The sequence below is a fragment of the Gymnoscopelus braueri genome (assembly GCF_963280865.1).
Source record: "Gymnoscopelus braueri genome assembly, chromosome: 19".
Taxonomy (NCBI): Eukaryota; Metazoa; Chordata; class Actinopteri; order Myctophiformes; family Myctophidae; genus Gymnoscopelus; species Gymnoscopelus braueri.
In genome coordinates, this window is record NC_137621.1 from 21,421,448 (window position 1) to 21,437,943 (window position 16,496).

Sequence of the window (16,496 nt, forward strand, 5' to 3'; positions counted from 1 at the left end):
CTTCAGCCCTATATCCATTTCGGCCAAAATGCGTCACCATGTGATACATATAGTGAGCTTGTAGATCTGCTATTTTCAAAAGATTTTTTTGAAAACTTGTGAAATGGGACATTCTGCCGAATGAGTATACTTTCTACTTTTGGTATATACATTTTTTGATGCCAACAGAGTATTTCTACATTGCAGTATTGATACTTTTACTTAAGTGTAAAACATTTGAGTAGGCTACTTTCTCCACCACTGCTTTTTGGCGAGCGACACCGTCGTACCACAGAATCCCAGTCCTAGTTTTAGGCGGAGGGGGGGGGGGGGGGGCGGGACTTTAAACACTCTTCAGGATTGGCCAGACGCCAAAATGGAAGGTTTATTGTGTGGGCGTGGCGCGCCGCGGCCCCGCCCACATTTATCTTTTGTTGTCGCTTTTTAACTGTCGCTTTTTTTTATTCGGGTGTTGTATTGTATTGTGTGTTGTGTTGTGTTGTGTGTGTGGCGCTGTGTGGATGTGGATGACAGCCTATGGTGGTCCAGCCCAGTGGAAGCCTGTCGCAACAACAGCAACAACACACAAGCCGTTTATCGTCACAGCAGCAGCAGCAGCCAGCCAGGCCACGGACACAGACTACTGGAGAGAGAGTGGAACGGAGCAGGGGAGGAAGAAGAAGAAGAAGAAGAAGGAGTCAACCAGTCAACCATGGCTGCTACTCAAACATCATCCTGCACTGGAGCCACTTTATTACAGCCGATCAGCGACATCATCAACCTCCCCCTTGACCAGGTAACGACGGGCGTTTTTTTCCTCTAGATCTTTTTTTTTGGGGGGGGACAAAGGATTTTTTCCGGCTCATGCTCATCATGGAAGATCAAACCGTGGAAAGGCCCCTCCATAATAATTATAAACGTTAATCGAGACCCTCCACTGGAGGGTCTCGATTAACGTTTATAATGATTATGGATGTGGGCAGAGGCAGCTATTAGGGCTCAATGATGCATACCTCCCCCTCGTATTGCCAAAGGGCTGGACAACAGGCATAATTGGATAGATATTTCGCACTTCTTTCTTAAAAAACGAGCTGGCATGATTGTGTCCAACGCCGTGCTCTACCAACAATAGCCATGAGCTAGTCAGGGCATGGATTTTTTTCTTCCTTTTCCTTTCTCATTCGATGTGCGCATAGCCTAATCTATTCCTGATGCTGTTAGAACGGCCACTGAATGGACCCAGGGGAGTCAGGGACTCCCATGTCCATTCAATGGTCGTTCTTACAGCCACCTGAAGCTGCTGCTGGTTCATTTATTCGGACGAGGCAGCGCACGATCCATTCACTCTTTGCAGAGGCGGCGCCCACCATGGCGCAGGAACTTGTAGTTCCTCCGAGAAGAAGTTGGGTGCCCTTTTCCCTCAAAATCCCAGATCATCATGTGCTTGTGGTCTTGCGCTCGCTGCCATCACAATGAGGTGGGAAAGGGGAAGTGAAAATGGCACTGCTATGGTGATTGTCGTCATGGCAGGACTAGATGCCACCACCACAATTGATCTCCTTTTTGAATCTATATGACACTGATCCTCGCGTGTCTTCCAAACGTTAGCCCTCTTTCTTTTTCTAAATCGGGAGAGAAAACATACATAAGTTCTTCATCAGCTGCTGGTCATATTGCGCAGCAGTGACGTAGCCCCCTAAGATGTGTTGTGTAACAAGGTGTGGTCCATTTGACATCATGGTGACTGCTGCTCAGACTCCCAACATATTTCAGGAGATTGATTTATTGCAGTGTGTGTGTGTACGTTTTGATTGTAATTGCTTGTTAATTGATTAATTATGATGACCACACAGAACAAAGACACGCCTCAAAATGCATGCACACAAGCCACACGCCTTCACTCACTCATACATTAAGTGTATGAGTGAATCATATCAAAACTATGCTCCAGGGACAGCCTGGGGTTGTGAATAGTGGGATGCACTCAGCTCACTGCATGATCAATACATTTACATTGTTTGGACTGAATTTCTCCCATAGTCTCTCAGGATGAATGAAGCACACCTCAAAACAACCACTTCCTCTAATAGTGTCATCTGACTGCTTGTCAAGAAATGTTGCCTTTGCTTTGTGGTAACACTGTGGCTTGACTGAGAGATTTAGAAATACCACAATGGCTGGCTCCAAGCTAGATGATGGCTAAAAGGTTTTACTGCAATTACATCATGTTCACACAATGTGGAGGCCATAATCTTTATGAGCAATAGTTGTCCAAATACTAGCCTACAAAGCCTCATACTGTACCGTGGGTGAAAGATACTTAATGTTAACCGCTTGTCCTCTTAAGCCCATATACTTTGTCTTACGATGAACAGCGGAAATAGCCGATCTACAAGCTCAAAACGGGTTGCAGTGTGTTGTCTTGTGAGCTTGTAGATCAGCTAAAGTTTTTGAAAACTTGGAAATGTTTTGCTTGCAGAATAATAATGATGTGCAAAATGGAGACGCCAGGGTTAACGTGGTTCAATGTTTGCCATGTTCTCTTATAGTTTGTAATAGCAGGAAGTTCATTGTCTTATCGAAAATGAAGAAGCAGCACACCGTGTTTTCAATTACTGCCATCATTCTCAAAAAACCCTCTTGATACATAACAGTGGCAAGAATAGATTCTTCTCACAGAGAATTCAGATTTTCCTCTCCTCTTTCGTCCTATATTCACATTTCTCATTGCATTTTCTATCTCATTCCATTGGTGGAAGAAGGATCGATGGATTGATCCTCTCCTCTCCGTCTTTCTTCTTGGCCTTTCCCTTTTGTTTGTTCGTTTCACCTGGGGTTCGCATAATGGTGAGGATATTACATCCGGCTGAGAAACCCTTTGTGCCTCTTCGAGCATACATACTGTGTAGATATTTGGATGATTCACTCGACTGGACCCACTGATCTATGCATGTGGGATTTGCATGGGAGTGTAAACCGGTAGAGGCCCGAGTCCTCAGGATAAGATGCATTTGAGTTTCTGCAAACATGCGTTGAGTGCTGCATGAATGATCTGTGTACCACCCTGAGCCAATTTACTTGTCTAAACATGAGTTTTCTGTAAGGAGAGACATTAGTGCGGGATTGCTGACTGTCTCCCGCCTACTAGCCATCTTGGTTTGGCTCTTGACTCTACTCTTCTTACCTGTATACCGCCTGTGGTTCACTTATGGCTGCTGCTATGTGAATTTCCCCACGGCAATCAATAAAGGTTATCTTATGTTCTCCCATGGTTCGCACAATTATCCTTCAATAGGTGTGAACCTGTTCCTTCCTTCCTACGTACATTTCCTCGTATGTTCTCACCCCAAACGACCTGGCTTTCCAGTGGGCGTGTTGTGTGTGTGTGTGTGGCCTGAAAATGGGATTTGTGGAATAGGACGGAATTAAGCCCAAGTTCATGTTTATCAAATCACACTTCCCCTTTTTGAGTTGCTTGGCATCAACAAAAAGAGCCCCACCTCACCAGGATGACTGTAGTGTAGAACACTACCAAGTTAGATAATGTGGATTGCACGAGTTTGGCATAGTTGGCATGGGTGTACATAGCAGGAAGTGGTCTGTAGGTTGAAAGTGATTTGCCCTGCATTTGTTTATTATTGGTGTTGGAGCTACATTCTGCCATCCGTACTTGCTTGGTTGATGAACGTGAACATTATCTCATGTATGAATGAATAGTGGGTGAGTAAAGGGGAACATGATAGGAGGACACAGATTCTTAGGCACACACACACACACACACACACACACACACACACACACACACACACACACACACACACACACACACACACACACACACACACACACACACACACACACACCTCTCTTCGGCACGTGTCACCCTTGCTAGGTTTCTGCCAACAGGGTGCCCTGCTGTGCTGTGCCAGGGATATTGTCAACACTGTAGAAATCAATAAAGCACTTGAGACACGCTACTGGACAGGTTGGCCAGGCAGGGTGTGATAACTCATTTATATGACACACAACATTGTGTGTAAAGTAAGATGACATTGTGTGTGCGCACATGCGTGTGTGTGCTGTGTGTTGTACACACTACGCTCTGAGCTCTACAACAGAGCTATAATGGAAACTGTGTAATTTGAGTTGCCACCATCCATCCCCTCCTCTCTGTTTTTACTCTCTCTTTCTTGTTCTATCATCTTATACTATTTTACACACACACACACACACACACACACACACACACACACACACACACACACACACACACACACACACACACACTCCCTCTCCCTCTTGGTGCACACATAGCCTATTGTTCACATCACGCCGCCTACACAAGGCTAGGCCAGGTGTTTTGAGGTGTTTAGGGGGCTGGTTGATGACTGCCACTTATTTGACATCCACAACACTGTTATGGTCAGAACATTTCCTCATGAAGTCTTGTGTCTCATGGCTCAGTTATTTCAGGTACATCATGTTGGGTTAACCGTTAGATGAACACATGAACACAGTTTAGTTAACAATAAAGGTCCTTACACACCGGCGAATATGCGAATATACGCAAAATTCGGACTCGTTCCGAATAATTAAAAGTGGCTTTTTCGCTTCGCGAAACTGATGTGGACTTTATAAGGTTTTTAAAAAAAACGTATTTATTCGCATGAAGAATTCGCCCCGGTGCGTAAGGACCTTAAGTGTTGTCACCTTCGGAGTAGGGGTGTGCCTTTTAAATGTTCTGTTTTTGTGAAACGTGACTTGTAATTATCTAATGCTTTGGTTCAAGGCTTTTGGTTTGTTAAGTGTGTCCATTATCAGCAGAATACCTTTGGAAATTGCAGGTGGTTGAGTCTGTTTTCTCACAGCGAATGTTTTAACACTGTGGCTGTGAAAATCAATGATGTGTCATTACATCACGTTATATACAGCTGCAGCAATTGCTGAGGGACCCTGTCAGTAAAATGTATCAGAACTACTGTGAGAAAGCCAAGTAGATTGGCTACATTAGACAAATCAATTGCTGTTTTTTCTGTATCAGCACACAGTGTGGACATTGAGGAATGATGGCCTTAGGTTGAAAACATTTCTGTTTCTGTCCTCCTTTTGAAAAAATGTCATACAATAAAACCAGCTTCACTATTTCATCTCAGAGGAGCTGAACTCAATCAATGTTTTATTTGTGAACAGCTGGACTGCTGCTATTTTAAACATTGGTGTAACGCTTGCTGTACATTTAGTCCCCCAAGGTGGTGGTTCACCTCGCTTTAGCGTGCTGTAGATTTCCTCTGACCGTCTGATCTTAAAGGTCGGGTTTTTGGTGAAAAGCACACAGTGTACGAATAATGCTGCTTTGCATCCTATGGCCACAAAATGCTCACCGGCCAGCTGAACAATCCATCCACTGTTTACGTGACATTATTGGATTGCGGTTTTGTCAGTCAACAACGGCCTTGTCTTTTATGATGATAACAGTCCTTTTGTTGTTGTCATTGTTGCACTCGCCATCAGCCCATTGTGCATTAGGTTCCATGACGCCAGTTTGACTTCTAGCCTTTCTGAAATCCACATTGCTGACAATTCTCTAATCCGGATGACATAAGAGACATACTGTGAGTAGTGTACATAATACTAAACAGAGCTTACGCCTCTTGATGCCATGCAAGTGCCACTGACTTTATAATAATAATACATCAGACTTATATAGCAAAATAAACAACTTTAGAGGAGCGAAAAAGTTAAAGGCTAAAAACATTGATTTGGTTTGAGTTGGGTGGGGTGGGGAAAGCAAATCTGAAAAGGTGGGTTTTGAGGGAGGCTTTGAACAAGGCAAGAACTCTGCTCTTAGATTCATTACAGTAGCTATGCGGCTGCAGTGGCTCAGGTAGAGCCAGAAGGTTCGAATTGATCCCCGGCTTCTCCTGGCTTCGTGTCAATGTGTCCTTGAGCAAGACACTGAACCCCTAACTGCTGCCTGTTTGTGAGACGTGATCAACATGGTGTGTTACTGTATATACAAAGCTGTTGTGTTGGACAGGAACACTGGCACCCATGATGCTCTTCCTGCCCTCCAGCTCATACTCCACATTCCTAAAAGATTTTCAACTTAATAAACATATTGCCATTACCTTTTTACCTTGAGGGGACACTCTCTGCAAAGGTGGCTTCTTAGAAATGATAGCCTATCTTTTTCCCCCCCTTTTATTTTATTCTATTTTTTTTTATTTTTTTTAAGATTCTGGGGTTCACAATACATTGATTGTGCTGTGCAGTCTTCTTCAGGCCCTGGTCCCCAGTACATTTGCTCCAGGACTACCGGTGTTAAGCCCTTAGGTCTCTCGTGGATTTACCCAGCACCCCCTCCCACCTCTCTCTTTAATTGGCTGCCCTCCGGGGAGTCTTACAGGCCTCCGATTGATTTCTCTTCCCCTCAGCGTCCTCTAATGGAGTGCTGTTGGCTGCTGCTATTATTACACACACACACACACACATATACACATACACATACACATACACATACACATACATACACATACACACACACACACACACACACACACAACAAGCAAGTGTGTAATTTCTCAGGGGAAACAACACAATAGAATAACGTCATAGGAATGGTGAAGGGCGAAAGTAGTTGAAAGAATTAGAATTTCTTCACCAATTTCACTCAGGTGGCTTCCATTATGTTTTTAGAGAAACTTTGACGCAGTCGAGGAGTCTGCTTTTAAACTCCTCCAATTTTCGCCTTCTTGGGGTCTTAAAAGACCAACCCTCAATGTTTACCTAGAGTAAATAATAATATGCTATCTCGACTGGCAGTTTATTGGAGATGAAGTGAAACAAAGGCTATTGATCTGGGGTTTGGCTCGTTGCATAATATTGAGGGAGAGAACCTTTGCTCAAGTGCAGACGGATGTGCACAGAACTCACATCTGACCCGTGTTTCTGTTCAAACAGAAAGTAAATGTCACATCACCTAGAAGATGATGGTTTTTTTCCCACCATCAAAGCTTGGTCAGAATATAAATATTTACTTAATACTGACTTTCATTGACATTTACTATAAACTATAATGTTATCTCTGTCATCTTCACATCTGCACAGGCTGTGTTCTTGAAAGTTCCATCATGGGCGTGTCCATTGGGTTGGCTTACAAGTTCCACAATCACAGTTTCTATATCTGCAGCTGCCAAACTGGCTCTAATGCATGAATGACGGATGACTTCATCGCCCCAAACCCCCCCCCCCCCCTCCCCTCCCCCTGTCTGAACTATATTTTGCCTGTGGATCCCCACATGACTCGCTCGCTGACTCAGTTGCCGTCGCTCGCTCTTCTAGGGATGTGGTTGTGTAATGAGAGACTGATGTATTTCCATGCTGAACCAGGAATGCCTTTACAGTATTTTACAGTATGGATTCCTTGGATGGCACGGCACACAGACTTTGTCGTGGAATCATTTAACATCTTCAAGTTACACACGAAGCAGCTAACGTTAACAGTGTTATAATGTACATGCATGGTAGATGTAGCAAGTGAACATTCTCCATCTCAGTTGTTGAATGTGTAGCAACCTCTGATAGACTGATAATAACATAATTTTCCATCCATGCATCCGTCTTCTACCCTTTATCAGGAATTGGGTCGTGTAGGTAACAGTTCAAGCAGAGAATCCCAGACTTCCCTTTCCCGGGCCACATTAGCTAACTTTGACTGTGGAATCCCGAAGGGTTCCCAGGCCAGCATATTCGGTTTAGATTTTTTTTGTCCGTCAATTTTAGCCTCGTCAATCCACATCTATTGTCTGTTTTCCAGATTGCATGGAACTAAATCTAACCTGAAAGCTCTATTTTATAATCGGCAGCAGTCTCTCCCTGGTTGATTGCCTGTTTGGCCAGGGCGTGGACCGCTGAATATTCATAGAAGTGTGACTTTGTGCAAGTCCATTGACAGAAATCATTGGGAGATTTCAGCTGATTCTCCTTAAATGTTAAAGCCTAGAGAGGGCGTCAGGCAGGTGGGGGACTCATTCCTCACATTGCCACTGGTTCATTCTTCATTGCCTTTATGCTCCAATAAAAGTGTCAGTCCAAGTATTGATTGTGCCTAAGTTGCGACGTCATCTGAAAAGTTTGTGTGCACTGTGTGTGCTAAATCGATTCAGGTTTTTACACCTCGCGGCCTTCCTGCCACCGATTCCCTTGAGCCTGATCACCTGTGTCACACAGGAATCCATTTTCATTCCTTCAAGGAGAAAACTACTCATTGTAAGAATTCATATTGTGTATTTCAATAGCCTTGGATATTTAGTCAATGTTTATGAATATGAATCTCTCTCTGCAGAGGGCAGAAACTAGAGAATTAAGAATCTGATGATCCTTCATCCTTCAACAGATATGTGCCTGTCACCTGTATTGGCTCCACGGACAATAAGGCCAACCTAGAAGTGTGCATAGTTGAGCTGTGTGGCTCTGGCTCATTGCTGACCTTGACCCTTGATCTCCAAATTGCACTATATGTCAAATATTGAGTTAGTGTATTGAGTCATTACATCCAGAGTGACAAACATACTGTCCTGTACACAGACAGACGGCTCCATTAAAATAGTTTTCAGTCGCTTCGTGCTTCAAATAATACCTGGAACACTGAGTGGGAAATTGTTAGCATAAAATGGCAGTGTAACTGGCTGAGCCGTCTGTCCAGATTAAAAAGATTGTAGGCACACTTCCTGTAAAATCCTCCCTTTCATCTCCAGTTTATTCTTTATGGAGTGCCATAAAGTACCAGGACATTACACTTTTCTCTCTACAGATGTATGTTAATTGATACCCATGGTCATATGGATAATGATAACATTTAATGGTATTTCCCACTGAGGCTGTATAGATGACATAGGTCCATTCTTTATCTTGCAGCTGTCTGAGCAGGAATGACTTACTGTAGGAGTTTGGTTGTTCTGTTCATGCTGTGGTTAGCAGTGACATGCCTTAGCAACTGGCTTGGTGGAACAATCATAGCACACCCTCTCACCCACCCAGCAAATGTCAGTTACTTAACAGGCTTACATAACATTAGCCTAGCATTTATGGCAACGTTACAGAGGACCAGGCCTTGGTTTATTAATTAATTTTTCAAAACACTTGAGCACTATTATTGAGCACTAGATTTAAGAGTGTACTTCTCTTGTACATAGTTTATTTTTCTATACGTACAGTACAATCGACTTGCTGTGGATGTGTGAATGTTTCTGAATAATGGGTAAAAATCCGATCATGTGGATGAATCTCGTGATCCACATGGGAATGGCGAGGATCCCATGTGGCTCATAAATAAACCTTATGTGGCTCGCCTGTGGCAAGGTTTTCAACCTGAACATACTGAATGTATGAGAGTGCAGGTTGTCTGCAGAGAGCTTTGCCATGTGGACCAATCCCTGGTTTTAAAGGTTGTCTCGTCAGTCTTCACACAGCAGACATGCACTTTTGCATACAAGCCGTATCATAGCAACTGACGTTGCTCTCCTTCTTCAGTGCACTGTAGTATTTGCTAAATCCTTCTTCCCCTGAATCAACCCTGCAGCTCTTTACGGAGCTGAAAGTTGGATTATCGCGAGTATACATTTACTCTGTCAGCGATTATGGCTGTGTCTCACAGGCTTACGGCTTTTAAGTCCATCTGACTCCTGACCTCTGTTGACCACCTCATTTAAACGCCTGGCCTCACACAAATCCAAGCTGAGCTAATGAGTGGAGAAATGCCTTTCACAGTCTTAGAACAATAAGGCTGACCTACACGGAATGCACAAAATCCGTGGCATACTTTATTATTTTATTTTACCGATAGGCCGCAAAAATACTTCATCACAATACATAGTGTAAGCCGATGAAGGATACATAGTCTCCATTACACAATGTATTAATTGATCTTTAACAGGGGTGCAACAGCAATCTACCAGCTCACAATGTGTTGGCTATATTAGCTATTTTTGTGTGACTGTTGTAGGATAACGTATAAAATAGGGCTTAATTGTTTGAAGGAGTTAATGATGTTTTTCAATTAGTTACTCACCCCATGAAGCTTTGAATACCTGGAGAATTTTAGTTTTTGTCTGTGAATGAAGAATCCAAAAATGTGAGTAGAACTGAATTTAAAAATAATAGCAAAACTATTTGTTTTAATATTCCGAGTAACCCAACTCCCAAGTGTCTTGAATGCAGTCATATCCGCATTACTTCAAAAACAAACTGTCATGCGTGAGCTGAAGTGAGGAACGTGCCTGTGCATGCCCGTGGGTTTCAACTGGAGCTCAGTTCACACATGTGCGTGTGTCGTTCGTGCCTGAGACGATGTAGCCCGGAAGTATTTTAAACACAAAATATTCAGCATAAAAGCTGCGTTTGTTTAAGTCATAGGGATATGACTGAATAAAAGACACTTGGATTATACTCTGAGAGTTGTGTTGGAGTTTATAAACAGATTTTTTAATATAGTTTGTATAGTTTTGCCATTGTTAATCCTGGCCCCCTATTTTCCTCATTCACCTTAAAGCAGCACTACGTAACTTTCTAACAACTATATAGCATATGTCCCACAAAATTATAAAGTTACATGTTTAAGCAATAATAATCATCCTCCCATAAATGTATAGACTCAGGGGGGTCTCTGCTAGGGGCTTGACTGTACTACTATGTACAGGGGAGACAATGAGTTTCATCCTGGCATTTGCCAAGGCACCAAGGCAGAACTGCCTGTCAAATCGAAGACTGGCCAATCGCAGCACGTTCTGGCCGGACTTGCTTGCAGAGAATCTTGGGTAATGAAGTCAAAGACGTTTGCTGCCATGTTATTTGTGTCCAAAGTGGCCACTGATACCCCAAACTACATAGTGCTGCTTTAAAGGAATGCAAAAAAAAGTCATTTTGGCGGTGAAGTACCAGTCGATAATAAAACATCTATTGTAATTATTTTGAGTCGATTCATTGATCTTGATTGATTTTCTTTTATTACAAATTATCAAAGAAAACACACAGCGATTATTCGAATAATAAAAAAGTAATTGATAATAATCACTAATAAAATAATCGATAGTTGCAACCCTAATCTTTAATTTTAGTCGGGGTGGCTGTGACTGGGAGTTATAAAAGGCCATGTTGATGAGTGCTGTTTAGCTTTTCCTGATTTAGCTATAGTTTTGCCGTAAATCATAGAGCACTTATGTGTGCATAGCTCTCTGTGTTTATGTGGTTAAACTGAACTTACATCTGAATTGTCTCTCTACGAACCTCAACATCTATCTCTAATATATCAAACAAACAGCTGACAGGAATGCATTTTATCCAGTAATCTGTTGGATAGATTACAAACATCAGACCCATCTGTGCCAACTTCCAAGCAATGTCTTCCATCATTTTAGAGGGTGCCTGTTTGACAACATTTTAGCAACCCACTGAGCTGGTGAACGTACTGTTGTTGCCAGGAACTGTCAAGCATTTGGTCGTGGCTCCATGCAAGTTCAGAAACTGCATGAAATAATATTAGTATCTATCTGGAATCAGTAAGAAGAGCTTCAACAAGAGAGGATAAAACCTACTTAACTACTCTCAACCTCGCGTCCCAATTTTGGGCATATTATAGGCGAAAATCTTCAAAAGATTAAAAAAATATCATTAGTAGTGTGAGCTTATAGATGTGCTATTTTCATTGCACAAATAGGGATTTTCAACTGAAAAACTGGAGAATTGGTTAAAGATCGATCATTTTCATCCTGGGGTTTCTCAGAGAGAATCTATCTCTTCGGGGGTCCCTGGCACAAAATCTTTTCAGATGAGGGTCCCTGGCCAAATACATATTATTCATTTGGGGGTCCTTGTAGGGATGGCCTTTGGACTTTTTTTGGTAAACGTTTAACCTTTGCTTTGGACTGTGGGCGGTTAACCACGGTTAACCATCTATGACTTCTTATGAACAAATTACGTTTCAGTCCTATGTGTGGGCAGTCAAATAGGGCCTAGACATAACTACAGTTAAGGAACAGCTAGGGTGACCAGGCAGTATCTCCCAGTGATCTTGCTCGGGTCTGGGAATGTGAGGCAGCACTGTAACTCACCGCCTTCCTCGAGTCACCACATGCTCAATTTAACACAGAAGTATTAAGAGGAATGACCGTTGGGTGACATCTCAGCCAATCTCGGCAGCCAATCTTTTGTCACAAAATGAGGAGTAATGTGTGCTTTAGTTTTATTACAGACATGAGCAAGCCTAGTAGTCTACAGTAGCCCCTTCCCCTAGGCTGGAGGAGGCTAGTCAGCTCGTAGCCTACTAAGCTAAGTATGCAGAATAATGTCACTGAAAGCATCATTATAAGTGGATTCTGCCTGCCTGGTTCTTGGTCTTCTGATCTGGTTTCACTGTCCCAGTTTGCATTGACTACTGCAGTATTGTATATTCACGTTCATTTTCAGTGATGCCTGGCGCCCAAAAAACAGCATTAGTATCTACAGTATTGGTTGGAGAGAGATTCTGGCTATCGTGGCTGCAGAGAGAGCAAGAGAGAGAGAGGGGTATAGAGACATCAATATTATATTAGCTGACTCTGCCAGTGGGAGTCGGCTGCAGAGAGTTATGTGCATAACTTTAGGAGTACAATGCTCGCTGACAAATGTTAATTATGTGGAAGGAATATGGAGGAAGGATAAAGGAACACTTGACTGAATGCACAGAGCGTTGTGTGTGTGCAGCTGTGGGTACACAGACAATGCTTGGCACTGTAAATCGGTAAAACCTACACACACACACACACACACACACACACACACACAGAGCAACAATATCTTTTTGAGGAATCAAGGCCAGTGGGAGATGATATACAGAAGATTGTCTCTTTCCTTCCACACTCTCTTCCTCTTTTCTTTCGCACAATCCTCCTTTTTTTTGCCCACGATTTGCCCATAGAGCTTGTGTGCATAGCGATGTACTGCAGCAGAGTAACCCTAGTGAGCGCCAGGCCAGACTCCCTCACCATCATCAATCTGAGGTGTATATTATGTTTGAGCTGTTGTACATCCCTGATCAGCAGTAGTTCTCACCTGAAACCCTTTCACTCCTCCCTCCCAGAATACCTGTTCCTTCCAAGCACAGACAGAATAGTCTGACCAAAATTTGGAGTCCTGTCATATTCACCTGTTTCCTAGGCTGTGTGTGTTTCACTTCCTGTCGATTTCATTGGTCATCTGACCAGTTTCATTGGATTTCATTGGATCAAATCGACAGGAAGTGAAACACACTCAGCCCAGGAAACAGGTGAATAGGCTCTATGCACAGGCAGCCATATTGGAAATAAACTGGGCCTCTTCTTGGTACTTCCTTCACAGGTGTTGCCAATGATACGAATTAAGGCTCTGTTCCATTCTGGTCAAACAGAGTCAGGGTGCTGATATTGTGCATTGTTGGCTCCCTGGAAACACTCAGTGGGTCTCAAAGAGGGGTCCAGGGACCCTCATGGTTCCTTGAGTGGGTTCCAAATGGACCCTTACGGATGTGTAACTCTGAGAGTGTACAAATGGAACCAAATGGACCCTTACGGGTCCATTTGGTTCCATTTGTACACTCTAAGAGTTATGGGGGTCCTTGAAATTAAAAAGTTTGAGAAGCCACTGTGCTACACAAAAGGGAACAGAGGCTTCATTAGTATCATTGGTAACACCTGTGAAGGAAGTAAGGAAGAGGCCCAATTTCCTTCCAATATAGCTGCTGTGCACAGAGCCTATTGCCGTCAAGGAGTTAATGTTTTTTTTAGGAGGCCAGCTACACACACGGGCAGAGTCACACCAGAAGCGGTGCGCATGAACACACACACACACACACACGCACGCACGCAGTGTTCACACACACACACACACACGGTTCTTCTGGCCCTCGGCCGCTGGCGGTCCTGTGGGGAATGGCTGATTGTTAGGCTATTAATAGCTGGCATGGCCATCAGAGCCTGACTGGCCTCTGTGGCTCAGCACAGGGAGGTGAGCGGAGCGCACCGCCACACACACCACATGTACTGATGCTGCGTTTGTGTGTGTGTGTATATGTGCACAAGCAGGTGTGTGTGTGTGTGTGTGCCCGGCGCGCGTTCCTTCTTTCAGGTGTGCATGATGCAGCTGTGTTAGGTTGTTTGTCCACACAAGTGTGTGCGTGCGTGTGAGTGTGTGTGTGTGTGTGTGTTGGATGGAACGTTGTTCAATTCTGCGTGGCATGTTTTTCATCATCTCCAATGTCAGATACACATCTTTTAATAACGCTGAACTAGCAGACCGTAGAGTAGGAAAATCTTTAGGATTCTGCGTCAACATAAAGCAATCTAACGGACCATTAATGTATGTTTATCCCGAACAAGAGAAAATGGCAGGAAAAAGATGTTTCTATTATGAAGGCCTATTTCATTCTATGTCGATCCAGCCGATGTCTCTCCCACCAGACAGCCTCGCTGCATGAGGCGAAGTGAGGAACATGTCAGCGTTGCCATCTGACGCACGCACACACACACACACACACACACACACACACACACACACACACACACACACACACACACACACACACACACACACACACAGACAGCACAAGTCAACGCTTTGTTGTAGCTGTGAATAGAACAAGAATACTGTTGTTCTCATGCTATCAATGTGATTTATGGCGCTTTTCCATCGCATAGAACTGGCTCAATTCGCCTCGATTTGACTTGACTAGCTTTGGTTGCACTGCAGATAGCAGTTTACCCCCTCAGTCGTCACAGCAATGTCCAAACCCTTTGCATAGGAGAGTGCCGAACGTCTAAATGTGTAGATGGGCCTTTATTGATCGCTGTGGGGAAATTCAGGTATTGTCACAGCACCGCAGAGCAGTAACCTAATCAGCAGCCGAGCACAATATTATAAGATGTGTTTTTGAGTTAATAATTCATCTTAATTGTCTCTGTTGGTAGTTAGAACGTGCCTTACCTAAAATTAAATCTAAACGGTAATTAACAGCTAAATAACCCATAATCCGATTAATCGTTTTGATAATTGGCCGATTAATGGATAAAAAAGAAACGTATTTTTAGTTAGGCTAAGGCTAATAACAAAATGAATCAGTCTTATGTGACTGTAGATTTACCTATAGCAAATACAGACAAACAAAATGTGCTGACTATTATCTTCTGTCAATGATATTAGAGACATCCTTGCAAAGAACAAAGAGAAGATGCTAAACGCAAAACGATACACGTATGTCTGGCCGTAAAAACAGTATTATTCACAAGCTTCCACGGAGTCCGTCCATCACGATGCAGTGACTCTAGTGATGATCCTCTCTGATCAATCAGTAGTCTGACATTTTGGTATCGCCTCAGCTCGCTTGGACCCACGATTTGAAGTGTTGCCAAAAACGTATCGGGTACTTTTGCCTAATGGAAACCAGAGAAACCAAGTTGTGTCGAGTTAAGCTGGTACAAACGCAGTGGAAAAGCACCAGTAGTTTGCACTGTACCCTAAACCCCCTCCATCACTGTAATGCATATTGTACAGTAGGTGGCTGTGTGTGGGATGTGTTTAAATACTATGGTTGATCTGAGTAAGCTGCTACTGTGCCATGTGTGTAGTGTAGGTCCTGCCTTCATAAATGAAGTGTGTGTGAAGATGTTTGCACATTTAGGTGTGACTGTGTGTGCGCAGCTGCCTGTTTGTGTGTGTGTGTGTGTGTGTGTGTGTGTGTGTGTGTGTGTGTGTGTGTGTGTGCCGTGGGAGGCAGACAAGCAACAGCTCTTTAGTGTCTGTTGTTCATAAACCTAGTAACATAGTGGAAGTAGCTGTTTCGGAGCCTGCTGGTCCAGGCCTTAAGACTGTGGAACCGCTTAACAGACGGGAGCAGCTGAAATGGTCCACGATAGAGATGGCTGTGTAGGTCCTTCATAATCCTATGGGCTTTTACTGACACTGTATACGTCCTGGATGGAGAGAAGCTCACATCCACTGATGCTCTGGGTTGTCCACGTGACGTGAGTCGTGACCCCCCCTTTGTGGTGGAGGGCAGTGCAATTCCCATGCCAGGCGGTGAGGCATCTCTCAGTAGGATTCTCTCAGTGGTGCCTCTGTAGAAGGCCCGTAGGATTCTTGGGCCCCGTGCCAAACTTCTTCAGCTGCCTGAAGTGAAAGAGGCGTTGCTGTGCCTTTATTCACCGCATGGCCTATGGTGCTCTCTGTGTGGGCTTTCTGACTGGCATTAGAAATGACTGCACCACGACAGAGGTTGTGTCTGACCTTTTTGCACATCATGATTCCCTGTGTGTGCTCACCCGTATTAAGCCTAAGTGTAACGTTGTCACGCGACTGCTTCGCCTGACGAAAATAGCAGATTATCGAGTGGCTGCCGCAAAGTCTGAGCTAGCTCTTATTCGACTTGTTTGGGGATAGACATTATTCACACAATAGGTCTGTTCTAATTTCACGCATTTAACTAAGCCTGCATACAGCATATCTCGATTGCT

General features: G+C 43.6%; 1 protein-coding gene across 1 annotated transcript in view; it reads left to right on the forward strand.

The window, feature by feature from the left end:
• The first annotated feature begins 460 nt into the window (after positions 1–460).
• Positions 461–16,496, forward strand: part of mboat2a (membrane bound O-acyltransferase domain containing 2a) — an 82,582-nt gene continuing 66,546 nt past the window's right edge. The window contains exon 1 of the mRNA XM_080413724.1: positions 461–775. Coding sequence (XP_080269850.1) covers positions 692–775 — 84 coding nt within the window. The 5' untranslated portion in view covers positions 461–691. The remainder of the gene's footprint in view (positions 776–16,496) is intronic.